A 27,403-nucleotide genomic window follows, 5' to 3' on the forward strand; every position below is an offset into this window, starting at 1 on the left:
TAATCAATAATATAATAAATTGTATAAGATTATTCATAGCTACTGATTATGTGCTTGCACGAAAAATGAATTGAAATAATTTATTGTAAACGTGACAAGTTTGTAATATTTCAGATTAAATATAATTACAATTGCCATCAAATATTATAAAAGTGTTTTACTCACCCAGCACAAATCCTCGCCCTCCTCGTCCTCCTCCTCGTCCACCTCCGACCACCTTCAACCACCTCAGGTTATACCTTGAATGGTAATAAATATTTTCAGTATAAGAACACATCGAAAATTTTGTGTAAGGATTAATATAATTGAGTTATTGATTAAATAATTAATTGATAATATAATAAATTGTATAAGATTATTCATAGCTACTAGATATGTGCTAGCACGAAAAATGAATTGAAATAATTTATTGTGAACGTGACAAGTTTGTAATATTCCAGATGAAATATAATTACAATTGCCATTAAATATTATAGGAATATTAATCAATTAATTATTAATATAATAAATTGTATAAGCTTATTCATAGCTACTGAAATTGTGCTTGCGCAAAAAATGAATTGAAATAATTCAATGTAAACATGAGAAGTTTGAAAAATTTCAGATAAAATATAATTACAATTGCCATGAAATATTATAAAAGTGTTTTACTCACCGAGCACAAATCCTCGTCCCCCTCCTCCTGAATCACCGAGATTACCCGCAACCACCCCTAACTACCTCCAACGAAAACCGCCAACCACCTCGAGTTATACCTCGAATACTAATAAATATTTTCAGCGTGAGAACAAATCAAAAATAATGTGTAAGGTTTGATATAATTTTTTTAACGACATATTTTACCAAAAAGATTATGAGAAGATTGTAAAGTTATAGAAATTTTATTAGCGCACCGACAGCAACTGGATTTGGGCGTGCGCGAAAAACGAATTGAAATAATTTATTGTAAACATGAACCAGGAACCACGCAGCGCTTATCCTGGAAGTCGAGAAATTTTATTAGCGCACCGACAGCTACTGAATTTGGGCGTGCGCGAAAAACGAATTGAAATAATTTATTGTAAACATGAACCAGGAACCACGCAGCGCTTATCCTGGAAGTCAAGAAATTTTATTAGCGGACCGACAGCTACTGAATTTCAGCTTGCGCGAAATACGAATTGGAATAATTTATTGTAAACGTGAACCAGGAACCACGGAGCGCTTATCCTGGAAGTCGAGAAATTTTATTAGCGCACCGACAGCTACTGAATTTGGGCGTGCGCGAAAAACGAATTGAAATAATTTATTGTAAACATGAACCAGGAACCACGGAGCGCTTATCCTGGAAGTCGAGAAATTTTATTAGCGCACCGACAGCTACTGAATTTGGGCGTGCGCGAAAAACGAATTGAAATAATTTATTGTAAACATGAACCAGGAACCACGGAGCGCTTATCCTGGAAGTCGAGAAATTTTATTAGCGCACCGACAGCTACTGAATTTGGGCGTGCGCGAAAAACGAATTGAAATAATTTATTGTAAACATGAACCAGGAACCACGGAGCGGTTATCCTGGAAGTCGAGAAATTTTATTAGCGCACCGACAGCTACTGAATTTGGGCGTGCGCGAAAAACGAATTGAAATAATTTATTGTAAACATGAACCAGGAACCACGGAGCGCTTATCCTGGAAGTCGAGAAATTTTATTAGCGCACCGACAGCTACTGAATTTCAGCTTGCGCGAAAAACGAATTGAAATAATTTATTGTAAACGTGAACCAGGAACCACGGAGCGCTTATCCTGGAAGTCGAGAAATTTTATTAGCGCACCGACAGCTACTGAATTTGGGCGTGCGCGAAAAACGAATTGAAATAATTTATTGTAAACATGAACCAGGAACCACGCAGCGCTTATCCTGGAAGTCGAGAAATTTTATTAGCGCACCGACAGCTACTGAATTTGGGCGTGCGCGAAAAACGAATTGAAATAATTTATTGTAAACATGAACCAGGAACCACGGAGCGCTTATCCTGGAAGTCGAGAAATTTTATTAGCGCACCGACAGCTACTGAATTTGGGCGTGCGCGAAAAACGAATTGAAATAATTTATTGTAAACATGAACCAGGAACCACGGAGCGGTTATCCTGGAAGTCGAGAAATTTTATTAGCGCACCGACAGCTACTGAATTTGGGCGTGCGCGAAAAACGAATTGAAATAATTTATTGTAAACATGAACCAGGAACCACGTAGCGCTAATCCTGGAAGTCGAGAAATTTTATTAGCGCACCGACAGCTACTGAATTTCAGCTTGCGCGATAAACGAATTGAAATAATTTATTGTAAACATGAACCAGGAACCACGGAGCGCTTATCCTGGAAGTCGAGAAATTTTATTAGCGGACTGACAGCTACCGAATTTGGGGTTGCGCGATAAACGAATTGAAATAATTTATTGTAAACATGAACCAGGAACCACGGAGCGCTTATCCTGGAAGTCGAGAAATTTTATTAGCGGACTGACAGCTACTGAATTTCAGCTTGCGCGAAAAACGAATTGAAATAATTTATTGTAAACATGAACCAGGAACCACGGAGCGCTTATCCTGGAAGTCGAGTTTCACCGCGTAGCGGACCCGAAGCGCGGGATCCGGGAGGTTGAGAACCCGGTACTCGAAATACGTAGCGGACCCGAAGCGCGGGATCCGGGAGGTTGAGAACCCGGTACTCGAAGTTTGCGGAGCGCGACTCTCAACCGTCCGCTCTACTGCGCGGTTGTTACCAGACTGAGGAACTCGGCTAGCCGATTTTAGATTGGTGACGTCACTTTCCGAACATCCGAAAATTCAAACTTTGGTTTCGAACTGTAATACTAGGTATGATGATGTATGATGTGTGATGTATGATGTATGATGTACGATGTATGATGTATGATGTATGATGATATGATATGATGTATAATGATTCTAGTGTTCACATTTCATACAAGAAATACACACCTTATCTGTCCTGCCGATTCCAGACTCAAGCGGCCAGGCCCTTCGATGGTCAGCCGTTGACTGAAGATATATCCTTTACTTAACGGGTCAGCCGATAACGCTGCCGTTCTGCGACAGTTGGATGATGAAAAATTTTGCTCGTATCTTTCAAATGTGTGTTAAAATACACTCGAAGTGTTAAGAAGCTTCGTTCTTTCTCTTCCTATCACCTTTTTAGGTCTTTAAATCATTACGCAGCGTTAAATACTATCTCATATACGAAGCATCCGTTTCATCTCGTTCAAAATTAGCGCATCCGTGATGTATTACAGTTACTCTGAATTTTTTTCCATCCGAATACTTTTCGAAAAACAATTTTGCTTCTCTACCCAACGTAGATACTTCACTCTCGACTAGCTAGAACAGCGTTTTGGTTATATGCCTACGAAAATTCAAGATCGAGAGAGCAAATGAAAAGTTGTTGAAATAATTAGGAATACTAATGTTATGGAATACATCGAGCGCGCGTCGAATAGAATCATGTGATGTCCACGCTGTGTGATTGAAGGCATGCCTGCTTGCTTGAGAGGGCATGTGATCGTTTGCTTATATGCTACTCCTACTTAGAACTGAGTCAATGCTCAGATGTTCTGCTGCGTCAAGGAGAACAGTTTTCTTCTCCAATTTCTCTGATTTGTTTAATTCTGATTGGAAGCATCACGTAAGCAGGCAATCGCATGCACTCTTTCGTTAGAAGGCATGCGTTTAGACACATATTCTCGACATTGCAGCGTATGAATCAAAAGTCCGTATCGACGTCATTGCGAGCCAGAAAATAATCGTGCTGAACCTCAAGCGAATGAAAAGATGCAGAAATCAAATGTCAGAATGCTTCATATTCTGTTGTGAAGTTCCTTCAAGTGTAAGTTCCACGATGACTTAGATGTCGTATCTGAATGTCTGATGGTCGATGCGGATTGAAAATCTCCATGTAAATAAATTTCGGGACGATTGGAGAAGTAAATGTTTTTAAAGAAGATAATCCATTTTTATGTTTTGTCAAACTCATTTATTCATCTTCATGAGTACAGAAAGGTGTGCATGTGCATAATCTTATAGTGAGAAATCTATCCCAGTCAATGTACTTGTAACGATACTAGTTATTTTATCATTGGAATCTTCTTTTTTCACCACACCTCGTTGAACAGCATCTTCAAATATCAATTTCTTTAGTTATCACTCAACCTTGATCGAAGTACATCCTCCGGCATGCTTGTTAATTGTTTTATGCATCCAAAGCGCAGAACAAATAAAGTAGCTCCTGCTTCTACAAAAATCAAAAAATCTTGTAAAAGCATCATCAATTTTAGTTCAAACCCTATTCTGTAATTTGTAAATTCTAAATAAAAACATACGAAGTAAAGAGAAAGGGGAAAGCAGCCGAGAGTGAGGGAAAAAATAAATAAAAAATTAGAAAAACAAAGAAGAGGGAAAAGAAACGAGTAAAACAACGAAAGAAGAAAAATTTCTAGCAATAACTCGCGTATCGCTTAATAGCCGTCAAGGTTAACCCTGCGAAACGAAGGCCGCACGCGAAAAGCTCGACAACCTTCGTCATCGTCTACGCAATCGTTGAGCCATTCCTCAACGTCGACACAACTCGATACCGCATTGTTTTTAATTCTTACCAGACAGATCGATTCTCACCTAAAAGTATTTTGTTTGAATTGAAATCGTTTGTCGAGCCTTTCTTGATATTAAAAGTTTTCATTCAATCAATTTTCCCCAATCTTTCTATAATAGTTTGATCAATTTTTTTGTTCACAGCTGTGATCAGTGAAAAAAAGAATTTTGCGATTCTAGTACGCACGAAATATTAAAACACCTCGTAAACTCTCAGTTCTATCTAAATCTAGTAAACTGAAATGTGAAACAATTAAAAGAGGAATAAGGAGGAAGAAAAAGTTGTAAGAACAGCGTAAGCGCACTTTTTTTGTATTGCAAGAAGGAAAACGAAGAAACAAATTATTTCGTGTATACATTGACGTAGAGAGGCTGGTGATAATTGGAATGTAAATTAATGTATAAGTTCGAATGAATATCATTAAGCGGGCTTAATTCCGAGCCGACCCCTTCTTTTTCACCCCTCAGCTCCCTTCTATTCTCCTCACCTTTCCTCAACGACTGCGCAGAACTTAATAGCTGGGAGCTCGACAATTAACGGTTGGGCTAAACGGTTGAGTGTATACGTATTGCGTGTATACTCCGAGACCTGTTGTGTACAAGCGTATATATATGCGAGGCATGCTGGTGAGTAAGGGTGGATACGAGCGAGCTTTACTTCGGGCTCGTTACTAATTCCTGTGGGGGAGAAGCGGCGGTATAGCGGCGATTTAAATTAACAGAAACTGCCGGAAAGCTACACCGTTTCGTACTCTATTCGAACGTGTTATCGTAAAAAAAGTACCCAAGAATCACGTTCGGCTAATTTCACTTCAGCATCAGTATCAGTGTCGATGTTTATTAAGGCCCATGGCAATATTGGACGACTTTGAATTGTCTGTCTCGAAAAAGTTCAACAAATACGAAGACAAAAGTCTTAAACAGGAGAAATTCAATACTTATAGCAAGAGAAACAGAGAAACAATAAACGCAAGTACAGCGATAAAAAAGAATAATAATAATAATAATAAGTACGGAACAGCGACGAGGCGGAAAGCATGGTAAAAGTATGGAGACGTAGGTCAGGTTACATAAAATATTAAAACTGAAAATAAAATGAAAAGTAAAATAAATAAAACTACCTAACTAAAAATTCAAATTAAAGTCATGAATAATTTCATGACATATGTATATATTGTAAAATTAATGCTTAAAACTGCGTTCCGGTGCAAACATATTAATATTTACCGAGAGTGAGAATAAAATAACGACAAGCTTACTCCTAATCACTTCAGCCACTTTGGAAAATAGATTTTAGACACCTCGGTTCTGCAAAAATAAACATTTAATCTTCCTGAAAGGATATTTACGACTGTTTCGTTGAATCGATCTCCTCGTTTGATCCTGTTTATGATTGGCCTGCCTTTCAAACCACATTCTGCCCTCCTTCTTCACACTCAAATATTCAATTTCGATGATCACTTTTCGGTCCCAAAGCTGGCCATTTTCAAAGCCATGGCCAAACAGCTGCAATTTTAATTCCTGGTAAATCTTGAACGAAATCACGCCCCAGGTTTATCAAATTTACACAATCTAACCTCCGGTTCTCCACTGCGACTGTGCCTCGAATCCTTGAATCGCCTCTGAAATTGTGAATTCCGAAAATCATCTGATAAACTGTCATTCTACTTCCCCATCAACTCCAGACGGTTTGCCATCCAAGTTTTACAAATTTACACAGTCTAGCAAGCGGTTTTGCAACTGCAGCTCGTCACATCGCGCTTGCAGAAATGCAGCGTTAATGGATGCTCCATTAGCTGGGAATTGCAAAACAGTGACTTAAGATTAAGCTCACCATTCCCTCACTCACCTCGGCAATAACGCGCGCGGGTGTCTACCAACCAACGTTCATTTGTGCATCAATTAAACCTCGGAGAGCAAGAGGAAGAAGATCGGTGTTGTCGTTGCCGGGGCGTTTTACGCGGTGTATAATGCCTGCAGCTTGTTGTAACCCGATGTAATTATTCCATCGAAGTGGCATCCACTTGTATAAATTAACCCTGTATATATACACACAATCTCAAGAGCTAACTGATACAGATTGAGAGACTGGGAACTCCGGCGCTACTTCCGCTTCCTCTTCTGCTTCTGCTTATTCCGCTCTGCAGCAGGTTGACTTGCTAACAGTATTTGCCGTTCGCCTTATTCACATTCTCCCACCCTCCTGTCCTTCCTGTAACGCGACACTGACCCAACCAACTGCGAAAAACCCTCAACCTTTTAACCCCTCGTTCTATTTCCATTGATCGACTTCTTTTTTTACTCCGCTCGCTTCTATTTTATTCCCCGCCGCGGTTTTCACCCTCCGAAATCTGTACCTGTCTCCTCTCTCTGTTCGGACTCTTGTTATTTTTATACATTCATTCCTTTTCACTGGTTGGTGGAATTCGTTCCACGGATTGATCCGGCCAGTCCGGACGCTTTGATCCTGTGGTAAAAAATCAAAATATTCCAAGATTATTCTTACAATATTCTCGGTTCAAACGCGGAGCTTCGAGCATGACAGCCTTTTGAAATCGAGGCGAAATTACAACCTCGACTTCTTCCCTGATGCCGAAGAATAAAACATTTTCGAACGACGATATAATATCAATCTCTGCAGAGAACCTTCCGCTCGAAGAGTGAAAGAGGGAAAGAGACGCGTTGCATGTCGGGCAGGAGTCGCGAAAGGGAGGCTGATGCAAGTCAACGAAGACGGTGCAAAATTCCCTCGATTGTATGTTAATGCAACCTCCAGCTCGTTGTGCATAAATATGCAGCGGTGACTGCCGGCAGCAAGCTGAAATGGAATAAGAGAAGGGAGGATTCCCTCCATTAGAGATTCTCGGTATTATTCTTCTTTTTATTCCGCTTTCTATTCTTCTCTCGAGCAATATTCCAAATCATTATATTACGGATAATAAGCGCTGGGTAATCGAACGCCATCGAGATCTTGTGCAGCTTCTGCTGCAGACCGACGAACCACCTGCAGATCAGCTTCCGTACGGTTACGTTTCTTGTAATTATAATTGCAGGTAGATTGCTTTCGCTTTGTGCCGTTTTCACGTAACAAGAATAAGAGACTCCGTTAAAACTAAAGGATAGAAAGTAACGGTGCGATATAATTCTACCCAAGCTTGCGGCTAGTGTCAATTTATTAACGGACCATGATTCCATAATATCCTGTGAAAATTGGTTTGAGGAATTAGTTTATTTGAAGGAAAATTTTCATTCGCACTATTCCTCCTCAAGAGTAAAAATCTAAATAATATCTTCGAAATTATTAACCGAAATTTTTTATAAAAACCGCAAATTTATACAGAAATTAATTGGTGGATCTTATTCGTAAATGAATCAAGTTTTTAAAGAATATATTTAAACAAAAAGGTTGGAGTCAGATCTACATGAGTCAGACCACCCACCACATGTTTTCTATTCGTGCTAGGCGCAAAAACTGCAATCTCAGTATTTTAACTAATTCTACGATCATTTTGACAGGTCAATCTACAATTCTGTGACAGAAAACAGTATACGGCTTATCCAAATTTCTTCATAAAAAATTCCTATCTCCAGCATTTGGCTCCACTTAATTTTTGTAGAATTTGAACAGAGTTCGATCAGTGTATTAATCGAGAACAATTTTTTTTTTTCTGCTTTTTTTAAACTGCATTTGTGGATATAATTTGTTCGCTGTTTGTGAACTCGAGACAGACAGTATTCGAAATGTAGCGAGCGAATTGAAGGGTGTAAAATTCCACCACGCTATTTCGTTTCGACACTATAATTTGGGGTGTTCCCCTATCTCCCCTCACGCTTTTTACTCGCGTGGTTTTTTTGTTTCTATAATTTCTCTCGCACGCGAGACGTTTGCGGTGGATTCAACGAAGTACAATGGAAAATACTGCGGTTTGACGTACAGGTAGACGAAAGTATAAGGGGCGCGGGGATGAAGCGGTCGTACGACGGTGGCCGTTTGGGGTGCCATTTGCCCGATCATTTTCAGCTCGGAAAGCACTTTGCCCTGAACGTGACGAATGCAGATTTTACCCCTCCTCCGACCTTCGCACCAAGCCCGTCGCCGCGGGTTTGCACGAATCGTCGTAATTGCGCTTGAGAGCTCAGGCGTCATTACGATAACTCTCCATGTGTTTCCAGATTGCGGAAAGATCCAGATCGCGCTCGCAGCGTGGGCTATTCAATTTGAACGACTCGCTGCGGTCGCTTGATTCGTTGGCTGAAGAATATAACCACGGGTGTACGACTGAGAAAATTTTCCCTACGAGCCGGTATACTCGTATTCTTCAGTGAACGTGGTAAGTCAACGTTTCACGCATCGGACGACTGAAATATCGACGCAAAATATTTCCTGCACGAACTTGTTGTTGACATGAATTGAAAATTTATTTACAATTTTTTCAATACTTTTTTCATATCAACACCGGCTTGGAAATTTTTAATTTCAAGGCCAGTGGAGCCTGCGAAAGTCGTCTCATTTCCTAACAGTGCGGTAAAACGACTTTGGCGCAGGCGCGCAAATGGAATTCTTGATTTCACGCACTAGGAATTTTTTTTGCGGATGCGCACGACTCGAATGCTCGATTTCACACGCTGGGGATTTTTTTAACGCGTGCGCACGATAGAATTACTCAATTTTACCCACCGCGTTATCAAGCGGACGTTACCTAGCCTCAATTTCAGGAGCTGTCAGTGGCACGTTCCATGATTACCAAGTCAAACTTCCATTCACAGATGCGGATGGGCAACTCATGGCGCAAGCTGCACACTTATCGGAAATTGCCCACTTACCGCACTAACACTGTATACTCTTAATACCCCATTTTTACTAGAAAAACTATATTTGTAAGTACAGTAATATGAGTTTACTTGTTATTTCTTTTGAAACGCAGACGTTTTATTCACATCGACTTATTCTCTAATGCGCTTTCTGAATTTCATCAATTTCTTTACCGATTACCGAAGTTTTTTCTTTGTTCCGAACTGCAGCGTGCTTGGGTATTGATCACGCAATCAATCACAAGGCTCGTATAACTTATGTCCGTGACTGAAGTGGAGCCAGCTCAAGAACGTGACAAAAATTACCAATAACCGACGGTCTGGATATTTTTTCGGAACTAAAAACAAAACGTATTCATCTTAGAGTTTTTGTGCAAAGAATTATACGAAAACTTTCAGAAATGAAGGTAAACTAAGTTTTTATACAGATAAATTGAAAGCCCGAAGTCAATCAGGCTGAATTTCGTGTAAAGATTAATATCGGATTCTTCTAAAACTGTCAGCAACTGAACTCTTTTCATCCGAATTTGTCGTTTATAATTTGATTTTATGCCAGTCACAGTTTCTTTAAAAAACAGGCCACTCAATTGAATTTAATTTCGCTACTTAGCAGTTTTGACTAACTGATTTTTTCGTCGTGCTCGTATAATTTTTTGCACGTATAAGCGATCGTATGCGTGATTGAAAAACTGTGTTTCACCATAAGTAACATCCTCGAATCGAGCTGTGCAAATCGAATTATTTGTGCGGATGGATTCCTGCTGTAGATTGTAAACTGCACCGCGCCACAACCCGACTTGCAAATTCCTCAGAATTAGCGATACGCCTGGAGGAAGCCTGCCTCGCGGAATAATTCGTTGCCGTTCTGGGAAAATAGGATGGATAGAAACAGGAACAGGTAAAGAGACGGAGACGGAGACTCGGTTCAACGTTACCGCCAAATTTATGCAAACTTTGTAACAGCGCACCTTGCTGCCGGTGCAACTACTCTAACGAGATTTCTACCGCAACGTACGTTTCTATCTAAACACTCAAAATGTCTCGACGTTTCACGATATTGATAACTGTGGTATTTGTCGTTCGTTGTAAACTTTAGTCAATAACTTCCCTTTCTCGTTCTTAGTTTTATTTCGCATAATCTTGACAGATATTTTCCGGTTTCAACAAATTTCTCACATTTTTACAAACGACGGAAAAACGTTGAAATAAAAAAATCAAAAACGGTGAAAGAGGATCTGACGCTGGTTACGTTCGCATGGAATTCCCCATTATTTGCGTCCTGGACGACGACGAGGATCGGCGGCTGTACGTTGTTCGGCTGATCGAGGAGGTGGTTCAGGAGGCCCATCATGCACTGGGTTTCGCAACTACAGCAACGTAATAAACCGTCGGCAATAACCAGCCTGAGCTTCGAGCGAGTGCAGCGGCGTCAATCGCATGCCGACAATCGCAATCGCTGCGTTCGATATTCGGTCTGCACTAGCATTCAGGCTCTAGCTGAAACAGCTCGCGTGTAGAGCGTGCCTAATCGCTTCCTATGCAGGCCGGTCACTTCTGATACAGTAGAATTAATTAGCTGGCCCGGTAGCAACCGATATATCTCCTTTGCTCCCTACGAAAATCCCCTCCCAGTTATAACAACCCTCGTTCAGACGGATTTAGGGGATGCATATAACGGCTGCAATTAGCCGCTCTGTTATAAATTACTTATTCTTAAATACAATATATTCTACATACCTGTTATGCTCATATGCTGTTTAGCCGCGTTTTACGTGGGAGATGAAAGTTTGCCCCACATAAGCGGATAAATTGATGAACAATATATATTATATCTTATATGAATAAAATAATATGTAATAAATATATAACTAAAATTGTTCCGTGCAAAATAGTTATTCAATTTTCAAAAGATTGATTGAATTTGAAATCAAGTAACGCGTCTTATATTATTATAAAGACAAATTTGTGTTTGTATAATCTGTATCTATATTTATTCATTCATTTTGTTTATTTACAATATATAATAGTTTGTTGATTTTGTTATTTATTATTGTTATTATTATTATCATCATTATTTCTTGTATCCGTGATATTTTCCGTTTCTTCGATTTTTTCTTTTTTGTTTTTTTTTTTTTTCTTTTTTTCTTTCACTTTCGTCATTTTCGTTTCTCTTTGTACAAAAATTTCTCTCACTCGTCTATGTATAGTTGTATAATAATAACAATATATGTATCGTATGTATTACGTAAATATATAGCAATAATTGTATAAACGGTCAAGTAGTATATGGGGATTTTTTTTTAAATTCTTTATTCTTTATTCGGGCGTGTGAAAAGGAACGGAAGCAAATTCCTATTTTTCATACACATTTTTCTTCTCTAAATTATGTTTTTGATTTTTATGGATTCTGCGTTTTTAATATTTTTTTCTCTTCGCAAACCGCGTCGTCATTGAGACGAAATATTTTTGTTCTACGTTGAACGAATATTATTAATCAATTTACATAGTATACCTGTGCTTAATAAGAGTCGAATCGAATTTCGATGGTCGTACCCCTAAAATTGGTTCAAAATAATTCAATACAAATTTTTACATTTCCATCATTTTGAACCAATTTGAGGGGTGCGACCATCGAAATTCGATTTCACTCTTATCAAGGACAGGTCTAATGTACATGCGTATAGAGATACTTCCGTGCCTCCTGTAGTTCTTAACTAGGTAGGTACATACCCTTAGTATTTTACTGATAACGTTGGCAATGATGGTTAGATTAATAATAACAACAATAATATTGATAAGATTAAAAAATCGTGTGCAGCGAAATTGAGAGGGAAGAACTAAAAAACAGGTAAAAACAAATACGTCTGATAGAATGATGAATACTGACGACAACAATAATAATATTAATGTAATAATGATAATAACTTTTCAACGAACAACTTTCATTTATGATAATTTTGTATACATATATACTTATAGTGAAAAATACATGCAAACTATACTTTAATATGTATTTATGTATACGTACGGGAAGATATCATGTATTTTTAATTTTACATTTTCTTGCTCGTTACAGAGTGTCCGTATATTATGCAACACGTTCTTTTCTTTTTTTTTATTATACATAACTTTTCATTTCTATAAACAAGTTTTCAAAATTCGTTTCGAATTGCATCGATAAATCCCGAAATAAGAATAACGGCTACGTTAAGTAATTATTCATTCGCATAGTCATTTTATATAATATGAAATTTCAAACTTCAACGCGCCGCTCAAAAACTATAAATATATATATATATATATATATATATTTTTCATGTATTACATAACATATAACGGTGAAGATGGTGATGTACTGCACTTCACTGTTAAAAAATAACCGAATTATTGCATATCGTTTGTTAAAATTGAAAGAAAAAAATAAAAATGTTAACTAATTTTTTTACTTTTATTCAAAAGTCTGTCTCGTCGATTGATCGAGATATTTATTCTCACGTAGGTGACTCTCATTTTCCACCTCGTATTGATACCACTTTTCGTTGATCGTCCTTATATACAACTTTCCTGTATTCTATTCGATCTGGTAACCACTTCCGGTTGATGAAATTTCGCGTGGGCGGATATCGAGGACGACACCGGCCGTTGGGGAAGCCCCGCAACACCCTTGTTTGATCTCTGCAGGCTGTAGTATACCTGCAGCGCAAAACTAAAATATAGAAGCCAATAGCGTCGACCTCGGTTGTTATCAACAAATCCCCTGCATGCTCGAAAAGCTCCGAGAAATTGCGAGACAGAGAGAGAAAATTGCGGGGAAACAACTTCGCCGAACTCCGAAGCGACGAGCTGCCGCAAATTCTACTCCACCGAACTAGAAAGCTTCGGTGAAAATTTGAATTTCGATATTCCGATCAAGTTCGCATCGCTGTAAGATAATCTTGGTTTCTGGTTCGACGGAACACGGGATGTGTTCCTCATTTTTTTCCTTTCTCCTTTTGCTTCGTTATTACAGAGATTCGAAATTATACAACGACGAGAGAAACGGGGAAAAATATTTTTTACATTAATTAACACTGTCGCAGATTAATTACGAAAATTCGGGGCAATGATTTCGATGAAATTGAACGTAGGAAGTTTCTGACGGGCTCTACAACTTTTTTCATCAATCATACAGCTTCTTTTACACCGAAACTTATTTCTGATCAGAAATAAAACGTGTATTCGGCAATGAAATCGAACATGCGGCAAAATTTGATGTCACGATTTTCTTGATACGATGGAAAGTATTCACAAAGTTTAAAAATAAGTAACTGATTTGTTTTTTTTTTTATCCTTTATATTTTCTACTGAAGTTAATTTCGCAAGACATATTTCCGAGGTATTTCAGAGGTATAGAAATTTAGAAAAACATGAAAGAAACATCAAATTTCAGCGACGATTGTTGAAAGAAACGAAACCTGTCTCGATATCTAGTTGAACCGATTGAATAAAGTTTGAAAGATACTTACGTTTTGATTGTTTCGCTGATTGTAGGCGTCCATCGCCATCTGTTTGAAGTCAGCCATCGTCGGTGGCTGGGTGTAAGTGTTCTGATGATGAAGAGTGTGATGATGATTCTGAAGAAAATTCGAATCAATCTCGGCGAGTCGTGGATCAGGCTGAAGGTCCACCTTCCGTTGTACGGTAGGTTTTTCATCCGGCAGAACGTCACCCAAACGTAAATCCTTTCTTCTACGCTGCGGTGGAGTTTTGTAGATAGGCGTATACGTCAAGGGTCTCCTCTCTGCGAAATTGACAACAGGCAAGAAGAAGGAGAAGAAGAAGAAGAAGAAGAAGAAGAAAAGGAAAGAAAAGAATAAAAAAAGGATTGCAGGATGAATAAGCGAAATAAAAACCGCTAGATATCGAAAAAAGTGGGAATAGTAGTAGAATTTTAATTTATCACTAAATTTCAGTATTGGAAAAAAAAAAAAAAAATGTATTTCAGTTGTTTTGAAAGAGAATTGATACGGTTTTGTTCTTTCATCGTTTATGGTTTATCGCACATATAGCAAAGAAATGATCTCAAGATTTAATATTCAAGAGAAAACGTGATTTCAAAATCTATAGGAATAAAAGATAAGCGTAAAAATATCGTGCAATAATGATGTAGCATTTCGATTCCAACAAATTTTCACCGCAATCAAGCAGACATATCCAAAGAGCAAGACTTTCCCCAAATACTAATAATTGAATCTAAATACCTACGCAGAACCGAAACGAACACCAAAAACAAACCGATCGGTCGATTCTTATTACAAAAACAGTTAAAATTTGAAAAGTCAAACTATACTTCTCGAGAAAAAGTTATAATTAATCGATGAATAATCCTTTTGGCAAGTTGGAAATACGAGCATGAAAAACCGTGCGGCAAAAAAAAAAATAAAAATAAAGAAACAAAATTCGCGTATCGCGCGTGCAATAAATTGTTAAGGCAGGAAATTGGTGAAAGTCAATTGGCGCAATGCCTCGGGTAATAAATCATTCGCCGGATTCTGACTCACCGTACTCGTTGGGGATGATGTCGGGGTCCATGTCGTCCGGCGTCTGCTTGCTTCCGGGGTGCATCGGAGTCGTGACCCCGGCCTGGGTCGGCTCCCTGGCGATCGGGGCATGCTTCGGACTCTGCCCTCCGCCCCTTCCGGTTGTGTGCTTCCTGTAGAGAGCTGCCAGGACCCCCGCCACCGCCAGGGCGAGGAGCGTCGCCGTCGCCGCCAAGCCAAGGAGGACCGGACTCAGGATCGAGGCGTCCGCGTTCCCTAGGATCGGAAAGAGGGGAATCGGGGTGAAAAAAGTCGGAGGACACGCGAGGTGAAGAAACGTGAACGGTATACTATTTTCAAAAACAGAAAGGTGGACGAAAGATTTGTCATATGTTTTTTTTTTTCGACGGGATGTCATGGAAATTTTTTCCGGAAAAATAACTTGTACCCGGGATAATTGTTTTCTCAAGATACTTTTCGTCTGTCGATCTTTCCGATAAACTTCCACGATGATCTCGAAAACGGCCGAATAAAAAATTTTAAACCGGTCGGCCTTGGCAGCCAAATGAAAAAGTTTTGAAAGAAAGAAATGGGAAAAGAAATGGGAAAATACAAACGCTTACTTAGAAAAAGCAATGAAGAGAAGAAAGTAAAGGTTTGTCAATAAAATATTGAAAATCGATTGATTTCGCGATAGAACCGAAAGTTGAAATTAAACGGGACATGAAAATTTTTGAGCTTTTTCATCCAGCTGTTTCCGAGATTTTTCTAAGACCCTGTTTTCACAGATTCTAGAGGTTCGAAAGCATGAAGATTCCTTGAAATCAGAAAAAGTGATTTGCGATCGTAATCCATACTTTTTACACATCACCAAAGGTGATGAGAAGTAAAGAGTGATATACATGAATATTTTTGAATGATGAAGCAATGGACAATTTTTTGAAATGAGATCTAATTAAGGTAGAAAAAGCAGGATTCCTACACTTCAAAATCGTTACACTAATTCGACTCCGCGTATATTACGTATACCACGATTTAGCCGGCGTATAAACGATCTCCGTCGATAATGAACAATTTGGGTATATGGCAAAGAGGAGGGCGAGGATCCTGCGCGTGCTGCAGTTCAGCGCTCGGCTCTTAATTGAGCATTATTGCTTCGGGTCGGGGGTTATATTCGAGTGAATTTCGCAGTGCCGGTAATTGAATGGCTGACAAAAGAGAGAGAGAGAGAGAGAGAGAGAGAGAAATAGGATAATGACACATTTCGCAGCTGGTGCCATGCAACCATATTTATATATATTAACCCTTCTTCGTCAGCTGCAGGCGCAATTTTTTCCACCCCCGACACATCTTGCAAAAATTTTTCTAGCGTACAACGGTCAAAGTTCGAACCTAGGTGATTTCTTTTTCACAATTTAATTGTTTCTCGGGATTGAATTCTTTTGCTATCCTCCTTCTTTCTCAATAATATTCATTTTTTTTGAACTTTTGCATCGATACTTTAACTTCAAATTTGAAAACACAAACAAAGAGAAAAAAAACAGTGTTTAGAAAAGAGTTATTGAGACTTGTTAAGTTCCGTATCTACCAATTTAATCACTCATTTGAAAAGTTTGTGAATGATTATGTAATGTAATGATTCATTTCTTTATTTTTCATCCGCTTTTGCTTCACCGGTGGGTGTTTCAGCCTCTCGGAAAGTGTCCTTTTCAACCGCAGGAAGAAAAGCGATGTATACATGTATACGTATACCGTATAAACCATCAAAATGAGGAATACAGCATCAACGTAGCGCGTGCAAAAGTTACGAGTCAATTCCCGTCCCAAATTCAAGGGAATAAATTTGCAAACGCCGAGAGTTCCGCGGACCTAAAAGCCAGTCGAAACTCTCACCCCACTTTATATTTCTCTCTCTCTCTCTCTCTCTCTCTTTCTATACATATATATATATATATATACAATATGTATGTATTCTTCTTCTCTCTCTTGGCCATTATTTGCGTTGCATAAAAATGTAACGAGCTATTATCGTGCGCCTAACGTTACACGAAAGGAGAAGGAAGTCGCGGTTAAAGAGCAGAGTGCTAATGCCTGGAAAAATCAAGACGATGGTGTGGCCGTGACTCGAGTTGACTTCGAGCAAATGAGAGTAGCGAAAATAAAAAAAAAAATGCAGAAGAAATAAGAATGAATCAATTAATGAATTGTTCCTCTTTTCACGGTTTCTTCGTTCGTTTAATCTGTTTACTTTTCATTCCTTTTCTTTTTTTGTCATTTCGTATTTCATTCCTTCACCCCGCTGATCCCCCCTTTTTTTGTTTTTGCAATATTTCCACCCTTCGCCTCTCGGTGCGTGACATAATGCGAATATATACTATACATGTACAATATAAGCCGTGTCGTCGCAAGGTGCTTTGATGTTGTATTGTTCGAAAGGAATTTCATTTAAACATCTCGGCAGCAACGAACAAACGAGAACAGAGACACAAAGTATCGCGCTCGGTTCTGCATATTTATTTATATACTGTATATATACATACATGTATAAGTTGTGTAAAGTATATTTACGATACATGTACCGAAATACGAAACTCTTTTTTTCACCCCCCAATCCGTGCCGCCTACCTTCGGCACGTTGAAGTCTAAAAATTTTTCTTTTGTGTCGTTGTTGATATTTATAACAATTTTTTTGCCTTTCATCTCGAATATTTTCACCTTCACATTGCGCTGCTTTTCTTCATTGGTTTTCGTACGCATGTGAAATTTAGAAATTTTCGGGTTATATTGTAAACGTTTTTCGTCACAAAGACGAAGTAATTTTACGTTGCAACGGAGAAAAAAAAAAAAAAATTTAAATGATCGTACGCTCACCCTTTTAATTTATGGAAAATTGCATTTTCGTGATTCATTAAATTTCACGCCCGCTCAATTTTTGTTAATTAAAATACTCAATCACTGAGATATGGTGATCTTAGAATTCTGTAAATTCAATTTGCGGTTCATTGAAATATGTAAAATAACAATTCCGAATTTAAGAATGCAGTAAACAATTCATATCAGACAACGAATAAACCATTCGAGAGAAAGAAATGATCAGAATATAAAATAAAAAACGCAGTAAAAAATTTTAATCAGAATCGCCAGTCTCGATCAGCGTTTTCAGGTGAAATCTTGAAGCTCCGATATTTGAAATGGAACGAAAACATGGTTAAATGATAGGCTAAAAAAACGTAGAAAGAAAAACTTTCGCTTGACATTCGACACTCGGTATTTGCTGTTGCTGCTGTTGTTTCTGCTTCCGCTTTTTATGGGATACAGCATCGGCCTGTCCGTGCTTTTTGTTTATTCTTTTCTTTCACATTCCACTGCGCAGTATTCGCTTTTCTTCAAATATATTATCATCAAGACTCGTCAGCTGATGCGAATAATTACTTAATAAATGTGACGTGGTTGAATTAAGTAGCGAAACTTTTATACTTTCATTAGCTCGTGCATACATCGACATTGATCGTGTAAATAAAATATAAAACGACGAATTAAAGGCTCTCCGCTAATTTTCCGTTCAATACGAGAATGAATAAACACCCACGTATAATAATATTGATGTACACATGTGATATGAGAAAATTAATTCCTCCTCTAATTGGATGTATTGAATTTTTTCACGTCTTTGTTTCTCCTCACTCGTTCAGCTTTCATCTGTAATTTATAACTCCTTCCCTTTTCCTCGCTCTACAGTTTCATTCGTTTCGTTTTCATTTTCTCTTTTATTCTCTTTCTTTTCCCTCTTTCCAGATGGTCTGTGACTACAATTGCCAGTGTAATAAATAATTAGCCGGCACGCGTTCTCAGTTGGAACTAGACAACATTAGTCGATACGCATCGCGCTTTCTTCACCCGCTTGATTTGCGTCTCGTGTGTATGTGTGTAATAATAATAATTAAAAACGCTTATTTAATGATACATTAAAGTTCGCTGTGAATTGCGCTTTCCAAGAATCTACATCACTGTTATTAATATCCCGTTTATCACTAGGCTCGTCGTTGCGTCCCTCCCTTTTATAAGTATTATCCACTCGCCAGCAGGCTAATTGCACGCATTAAATCATATTAATATACGAACACGTAGCTTTCTGCTTACACGCGTAATAATTTTCCACATGCACACTCTAATGAAATAAAACGCAATTCAATTTTTCTCCCATTCGGGAAGAAAAAATTATCCAATTGGTTTTCATTCCACACAGTCATTCTGTTTCTCATTTAAATCAATTACCGTTTTTTACTCCAAGCTTATTACTTTCCTTCGTCAGCTTTATTTGTAATTTCAATATCCCACTGTTCGACTAGCTGCGAATAAATTATCACATCAGTAATAACCTTTGTTGTCGCTCTGTAGGACTTTTGCTTTTGCTTAATAGAAAAATAACTTGCCAATTAACCTGAGTAGTGCGATTCGTGTTCCGCGAAACCCGGTGGGTAATTAGCTTTATAATATAGATACGAATAAAGTATAACGCCTCTGCGATAAAAATTCAACGATCATTTTATACGCCTCGTTAGAAGAGAAAAAAGGAGAAAAAAAAAAAATGTAACATGAAAAGGAAAAGAAAAAAAAATCGCACGGCTAATGGCAGGTATTACAGTTTGATCCCTGATTTGAATCGATCAGGTCTAACGGTAACGACATATGATACAGCTGAAAATGTCTAATGATCCGTAACGAATATTCCATGATCCACGAGTGACTCATCGGGGTTGTGATATTTTTTTTTTTTTTTTTTCAGCAAACAATAAGCTCGCCTTATTTATTTGCATATGTACGGAAGTTTTATTACAATAGAAGAGAAGTAATTTTTAAATCAAGTGTTCGTTTCGAATTGATTGGTGTTCATTCGTAACCCGCATGAGAGAGTTCAGTCCCTGGAAAAACGGTGAAACAAAAATAAAAACGACAGCGCCAATTATTTGCAAAGATAGATTACCGTTGTTAAATATTTTGCACGGTTAAAGTGCGTGATTTATTTCACAACATTGAGTGATCGGTTCCTCAATTACGTGAACGAAAAACTTATATCGTCTATGAAATTGATTAATCAGATTCAATTACGCGTCATTTGTTAATTAACCGAATCGATTAAGCGTTGTATGCGTACAAGATTATAATCAACTTTGGATATAAATGAATAGAATATAATTGAGTTTTATGAGAAACATCGCTCGCCAGAAATGAAGATAGATTTTTTCTTTTAAATGTAACACTACGGTGGCGGGCGGGGGGGGGGGGGGGGAATAGAGTAAAAAATGATTGAATTCCCGAATGAATTTGGATCCCCTTTCATGAAATTTGACAAGCACATATCGTTGAGAAATATTCCACGTCAGTGACGCGGTAAATAATGTATACACACGGTTTTAATTGCGTTTGGTTCAGAGGCGTAGACGGTTTGTCAAACAATGCCCAGCGTAAATGTTACGCAGATAAATAATGATAGATATCGACAGCTGATAAGTAGAAATATTTATGAAAATAAATAAACAATGGACATGTCATCTTGTCTCCTTGTGTTTGTTTATTTCACTTCCGTTTCCTGTGTTTACACGAAAAATCACGGGAGATTTGGTTGTTTGAAAATACGCCGAGTCGTCAAATTTCATAATAGTTAGATGGTCTATACGTTTGAATAATTGAAAGAACTTTAAAAGTTTACTTTTCTTGGAGCATGGATTTTTTTTCCTTTGCTTTTTCTTCTTTAATCCGTACCAGTGTTGGGATTAAATTCATTTATCTTAATAACGAAAATTGAATTGTCACACCTGTACGTACATTATAAATATAGATATACCTACAGCGGGAATTTTAATATCCGATAAATTACTTTCGTCCAAGTGATATTTAATTAACTTTATCAAAGTTTCAGATAATTTAAATACGTACCTCCTGTAGTTTACACGTGCATCTCTACTTATTCTCAACGTGTATCGCGTGTTATATACTTATGTGCGAATCTCATCATCATTTCTAAGAAGTTGTCTAAAAATTATTGATCTGAAACTTTGCCGCGTCGAGACAACGAAAAGAGAAAGACAAAGAAAAGAAAATAAAACGAAATAAAATGAACGAAGAGTAAAGAATCGATAATCAGTCAGAAGAAGAAGCGATTCACGAGGATAAAAGAGAAGAGCATAAATCCTTTTGACTCGTGAATAAGAAAAAATCGAAACTTTTATTGAGGATAGAATATCTTCCCTGCACTTTTCACTTTTTCTTCACAATGGTCTGAGCAAACAATATCGTCCAGGGCGTCACCAATACCAATAAATTGATAGATGAACAAGTATATTATACACACACACACACCTTCGAAGCTCGGTAGCATCGCCCTTTCAGCTCGCGAAGGTAGTTAAGCTAATTAATACGCGGAAAAGCAAAATTGACGTTCAGTGTACGGGCGACAGGCGCAAAACGACACCCGATAATTAATCGTAAGGCGCGTATTATTACTTGCCGCGTCGCTTTTCCACCCCTGCTACTCGTTTCGCGCCAACCATTTTGCTTCGACGACACCACCTGGTTGACAAATTAAAACGGGCACAGCATCGAGTCGCCATACTTCGGTACCTCGGTACAAGGTGTAAGGTACCAATCCCCTCTTAAATATTAATTTCCCATCCAAAGTATTATAATGGTAATTACACACCGCATGCAATATTGTTTCCATCAAATTTATTCGTCTCAAATAAATGCCCAAGTTTTATGGATTCTTAATGCGGAAGAAGAAGAAAATTTCTCTAATCGTTAATTATAAATATCGATGTAATACCGTTGCTTTCGTAAACGGGAGAAAAAATTATTCGCGATTAAGACAATCCCAGTTTTATTCGATAAAATCCAATACCGCTCGATAAGTTCCCACCGTCGGGGCTGTAACGCAAGCCGGTCCAAAGCATCCGCTTCCAACGATATTGCAACTATTCCCGGGCTCGTGTGTGAATGGCTTTAGGATGCAATTCTCACAAAATTGACTTCTGCTTTCCAAGAAATTGAATCAATTTACAGAGGGAAATACGAAACCCGATCTAAGGATTCCGTACCAGCTGTTTTCGGAAACCTGTTTCGCGAGTCTGTGCCTTCGACGTTCGGGAAGCTTTAAAACGAATTGAAACAAGCAGGAAAAATCAACCGGCTTGAACGATTTCAATATTCGCGAAAAACTCGGAAATGTTTCGACAGATTTTTATCCAAATTTACTCAGTTTTGAGTTCGATGAAGCCTAACCAACGTGCTAAATACAAGTTGATACTTTTTTAAGTTGGTGCCGAGAGGAGGAAAAAAAAAAATGCACATTGGTGCAAATAACTCAAGAATGCCTTGACCAATGTCTCTCAAAATTTGATAAACTCTGAGTCAAGAAAGACTGTTTTGATCGACATGAAAAAAATCAGAATCTGTTGATTCGTTCTCGAGAAGTGCAGATCGCACGAAAATTGATTAACCCACTTCGACGAGGTTATATTCTCTGGAGTTCAAAGTTTTTCCTTTTTTCCTGAGTAGAATCCGAAGCACAGGAATGCACATTCTTGCGCCACAGACTGGTAAATAGTTTCGACTGAGTCAATATTGCAATTAGTCGATTAACCGCGAGACAGAGAGAGAGAGGGGGAGAGGGAGAGGGAGAGAGGAAAACGGGGGCTGAGTCAGAGTTTGTTGGTCGATACCGAAGGGTCTGCAACTCGGCAGAACCGCACCAGCTGCAGTAACAGCAGAAACCAGCTGCACCACTAACGGCACAATCAACGAAACAAATTACTGTCAATCAGCAAAAAGTTTCTCCCGTGCAGAATGTGGGTGTGGGTCGGAACTGTGCACACGGAGTCGTTACAGGAACACCGTGTTCCTAGAATTGGTTGGTAATCAACGCGCGCGTGGCGTGACTCCGAATCTCTGTGCAGCAAAATCGCCGATCAATTAACCCCTTCGCTTTAAATTATCGTGTAACTCGCTGCTACGATCGAGGGATAATATTTGCACAAAGCTTTTTCAAACGTCGAAAAACTTGTTTCGACTTCGTAGCGCTTTGGGGATCGTAAGATTATTCGTTTCACGTGTTGTAAAAAAAAAACAATTGACGTATAAGTTAAGTAACTAGATTAACACACGTCACTAAATTTTAAGTGATTTCTTCAAAAACACAGAGAAAATACTTTCAAGGACTGTACGAGACTTCGAGTCACTCAGAAGAACTTCAAGCCTGTCCGGTGAAAGAAGAAACAAACGACCCGAAGAAAGTTTGTATCACCCATCTATGTACTACTTTGCGTCAGAAGACCAAAACATTAGAATCTTTACAACTGTACAGCGAATCCGTCTATTTAAGTTTAAAATTTCCAAAAATATACAAGCAACGTGATTATTATTGACCTCGCCTTGAGAATCAAATCGTTGCCTCTACTTTTTCCTCTTTCATCCAAAGTGACAATATCGGAGCTGGCATATCGAGAAAAGCTGGGTTTACCGAGTCCAGTGGTCTTATACGAATTTGCCGGTGACTGGGAAAACGAAGAAGCGAATCAAGGGATCAAGTTCGGCAGCTTGGTCAGGATATCCGGTTCCGGATACGCGGCTAGAACGGCTGGTCAAGGGAGAAGGAAGAAGGGAGGGAGGGAGGGATTCGACGTAATGGACTCCCGCATCCCTAACTGTGTAATGGAAAGTCATTGGTAACATACGGTCGTCGGGTCAACACTGGGTTAATTCAGTTTACCCTCGATTTCGCAAGCGACGAGAGCTGCTGCCACTGCAGCCCTAGCAGGTATGGCTGCCGTCTGATGCCCACCCACCCCGAAAACAAACCGACTGCAAATATCGATTCCCGCAGTCGAACTGCATCCATATTGAAATTTAGTGGAGGCACCTCGAGCTGATTGTGAGTTAGAGATTGGCCCTCAGACTCGGGATTTCTCGGAAATATATCTGATGGTTCTTTTGCCCTTCGTTATACATCGGTGAAAAAGTAAAGGCAGCACAGTTTTTCGGCAAGATATTTGGTACATGGGCTGATTTTGATTTAAGGATGTGTATTGGCTGTACATTCTCAACCAAAAACTAGTCTCGTTGATAATATTGTATACTTTGTTAACGGATAAGAATCGAAAAAAAATTAACCTGCAATAAAGACGATGAGAAAATTAAATTTGAGTAATAACGATGCTCAAAAGTTATCAACAAATTGTTTAAATAAAACACTGTTTAACAAATTTTCAGGGAACGTTTCTTTTTTTGTTATGTGAAATGAATTTCTTGATTTTATTTTATTTGTTTAAAAAATTTATTGATGATTTTTGTAACATTATTATTATTCAAATTTAATTTTCATGTCTTCTTTATTCCGGTGGATTTTTTCCGATTTTTATCTTATCTCAAAGTATTCAATATTGTCATTGAGGCATTGTATATTTTCGTTGAGAATGTATAGCCAGTACATCCTTAAGGCAATAAGGCAGTTTCGTCCCTTTAGCCAGGTTTGTAGAATATCTTGCTTGTTTTCGGTTGTGCTATGAGTTTATTTAATCACTAAATTAGTCAGAGAGTATTAAAGTGAGTTCCCCAGCACTCAATTATTCGCAAAGCACTTTAGTACACTTTGATCACGCGGTCATTTACGTGTAACGCACGTGGCCACAAATGTCCACTACTTCAAAGTACCATTTTCATGTTCTCAGAAACATAAAACTACATTTTCCGTGACTCAATTAACTTTAAAACGACTGAAGATGGAGATTTGATACTTTAAGAATGTACTCGGTTTACGTTAAGAATAAGAACTTCTCATCCTTGGTCTGATTCAACTTCCAAGATCTCCAAAAAATCATGCCGAATATTTCTTTCGCTTAACAACCAGATGAATCAAAGTTCTAGGAAAGTATGATTACCATCTTATAGTTTTCTAACGACTTGATAACGTTACCAAATTTCAGCACCTAAACTGGTTAAGAAAATAGTAAAACTGACCAAGCTTTGATAGGAAATCCAACGCATTTTACTTACCATCATTGTTATCAAGATCGAGACGAAAACCGGATTTTTCGGTCTTACGGATCGTCGCAACAGATGCATCGATTCCCACGAATGTTTTTCATATAAAATTAAACATGACTCACCAGTGGTGTACATGGCGACCCCCTTCAATGTAACGGGTTCCAAAATCGTGGCCTCGCTTCTGCCCTTGGCGTTGACCGCGTAGAGAAAGATGCGGTAGCTTCGTCCAGCGGTGAGTCCCGCGACCTCGAAAATGGGCCCGTGGGGCCCAGCCGGCACGGTTTTGTTCCTCACTATCCACGCGTCGTCTTCTTCCCCGACAACGTCGATTTGGTACGCCTGGATGGGAAGACCTCCGTCGTAACCTTCGGTACACTTAACTGCCAGACCGGAACCCGACTTTGGTCCCAGATCCTCAAACTCCAGATGCGCTGATAATTCGTTGGCCGTGCAATTGTGCAAAGGATACGGCCGCCCTGCTGCTATCACCTGAAATATTCAGAAAAATCACTCACGTGGATGTCGCAAATCGTTTGAAAGAAACACAAGATTCGGAAAAATCGGCCAAGTGAATAAGACGTCAGACTGAAACTGAAACCTTGGTTTCCATTCTTTCAATTGATGAACAACAAAAATGATATTTCCAGAACCCGGTGCACAATGAAACTTCATTCTTTTTTCAATATCTCTATTATCACTGTAGAAAATTTTTAATAAAGCTCAAAAAGAATTATACAATAATATGACCATTACACATTTTCATGAAACATCGTCGCCTCTTGATATTCGACGTACCTGAAACCGGCAGGGAGTGCGCTGCTTTCCGACCTGATTGCTAGCCCAGCAAGCGAGCATCCCATAGTCGAGTTCGGTTGACGGAGTGTAGTTAAGACGGGGTCCGTGAAAGCGTTGATACTCCCTGAGGCTCTCAGCTATCGATGGAGTCCCCGGAGATTGGACGTTGACGTGTTTGGGCTGAGCAACCTCGACGAGTTCGCCAGAGTTATTGAAAGTCCAGTGGAAGGTCAACGGTGGCGGTCGACTCTCGACGTTGCAGACCAGCGATACTGTCTCCTGCTTCAAAGCACCCACGACGTTTTCGGCCTTACCTTCTTTGCATACGGGGGCAACTGAGAACAGACCAAATAAGAAAAAAAATGTTTGAAAATTTTTTCAGGAGATCTTTTGAGCCGGATCGAGGAGTGGATCGGTTTCAAAGAGACCTTGTGTTGTACCCTGAGTTCCAAGTATTCAAAGACGTTACGGGATCTCGGAGAGTCTTTTACAAGACTAGATTTGATACGTGTAAATCGTTCCGGGACCATGATCCTCGTGGGATTTTGCGGACAGCAATGGACTCGATACGATCTAAATGGTTTCACCTCGTCACCTGGACTCGAAGAGCGATTAACCCGAGGATTGTGAATTGTATTTCGTTAGAACATTGTTCCGTGGAACGCGAGATGCGGGGTGAACGATAAAGGAGAAACTGGTAGTCCAAGGATGTGGAAAAAGAATTCTCGTGTCTTGGGTGATATTCAAATTCTACACTCGACCGATCCGGTGTGTCGGAGAAAAGTCTTTGCAGTGTTCAGGGAGCAGGAGCGTCTCCCCCCTTTCAAGACTTGAACCAGCTCGTGGACCTCAGGCGTAGCCCATAACAGTATAAATAAGAGAAAGAACAATAAACACAAAGGGGGAAAAAGCGGAAAGAGGAGAGAGAAAAGAAGGGAGCAAGACTCAGAGGAAAAGGTATGAATATATTTTCTCTTTCTTTCAAGGAAACTGAGATGCGATTATGGTCGGTCTCCCGAGGCATTTCTATGTCTCGTTTACTCGACGGCTGTACGTCGACGGCAACGTCGGCGAAGAATTCGAGTCTCCCAGAACGACGACGACGACGACGACGAGGTTTTTTTGGATCTGTACAAAGCGTCAACAACCTCGTGGGGAAATCGAACCGACAATAAAAATGCAAAATGAATAACCGAGTGGCACGGTAGCTAGAACGCGATGGTTTTTTTTTTCACCCAGACATGCACGATTGGTAAAGTTTTCAATATTCCCAAAGTTCAAAACAGCCCATCAAAACTCTGATCGAAATAGATCCGGTCGTTCTAATGCAATCGAGAAAACAAAACGCACTGTGCATCAAATATAGCTGGAAAATGGAGATGAAACCCGGTCCAGAAAGCGAATGAATAATGATGATCAAACGGTGAAATTCGACTGCCAGAACCGCTTCCAGAATCTAATGGGATATTGTAATTAACAAGCTGCAGATCGACTAACAAACAGTTTTGGGCTCGTACCTCTGGATGATAACCATGCACACTGATTCAACGTACAACGTGTAACTACAAACTGAAAGCAAATGGTTCGGTAACGCT

The 27,403-nt window shown here is 39.0% G+C and overlaps 1 protein-coding gene across 3 annotated transcripts in view; it reads right to left on the reverse strand.

Moving 5' to 3' along the window:
* Positions 1-4,037: 4,037 nt before the first annotated feature.
* The window catches only part of LOC107223199 (hemicentin-1), a 117,764-nt gene continuing 94,398 nt past the window's right edge, over positions 4,038-27,403 (reverse strand). For 2 of the 3 annotated variants that reach the window (XM_046745072.1, XM_015662811.2), the window contains 5 exons: positions 25,809-26,143; positions 25,136-25,502; positions 14,997-15,251; positions 13,962-14,236; positions 11,669-13,149 (listed from right to left, as the gene is read on the reverse strand). In XM_046745072.1, the coding sequence (XP_046601028.1) occupies positions 13,006-13,149; positions 13,962-14,236; positions 14,997-15,251; positions 25,136-25,502; positions 25,809-26,143 (1,376 nt within the window). In that variant the 3' untranslated portion in view covers positions 11,669-13,005. Of the gene's footprint in view, positions 4,289-11,668; positions 13,150-13,961; positions 14,237-14,996; positions 15,252-25,135; positions 25,503-25,808; positions 26,144-27,403 lie in introns of those variants that run through there. The other variant, XM_046745073.1, reaches the window with a different exon arrangement.

The sequence above is a fragment of the Neodiprion lecontei genome, chromosome 7 (genome assembly GCF_021901455.1).
Source record: "Neodiprion lecontei isolate iyNeoLeco1 chromosome 7, iyNeoLeco1.1, whole genome shotgun sequence".
Classification (NCBI taxonomy): Eukaryota; Metazoa; Arthropoda; class Insecta; order Hymenoptera; family Diprionidae; genus Neodiprion; species Neodiprion lecontei.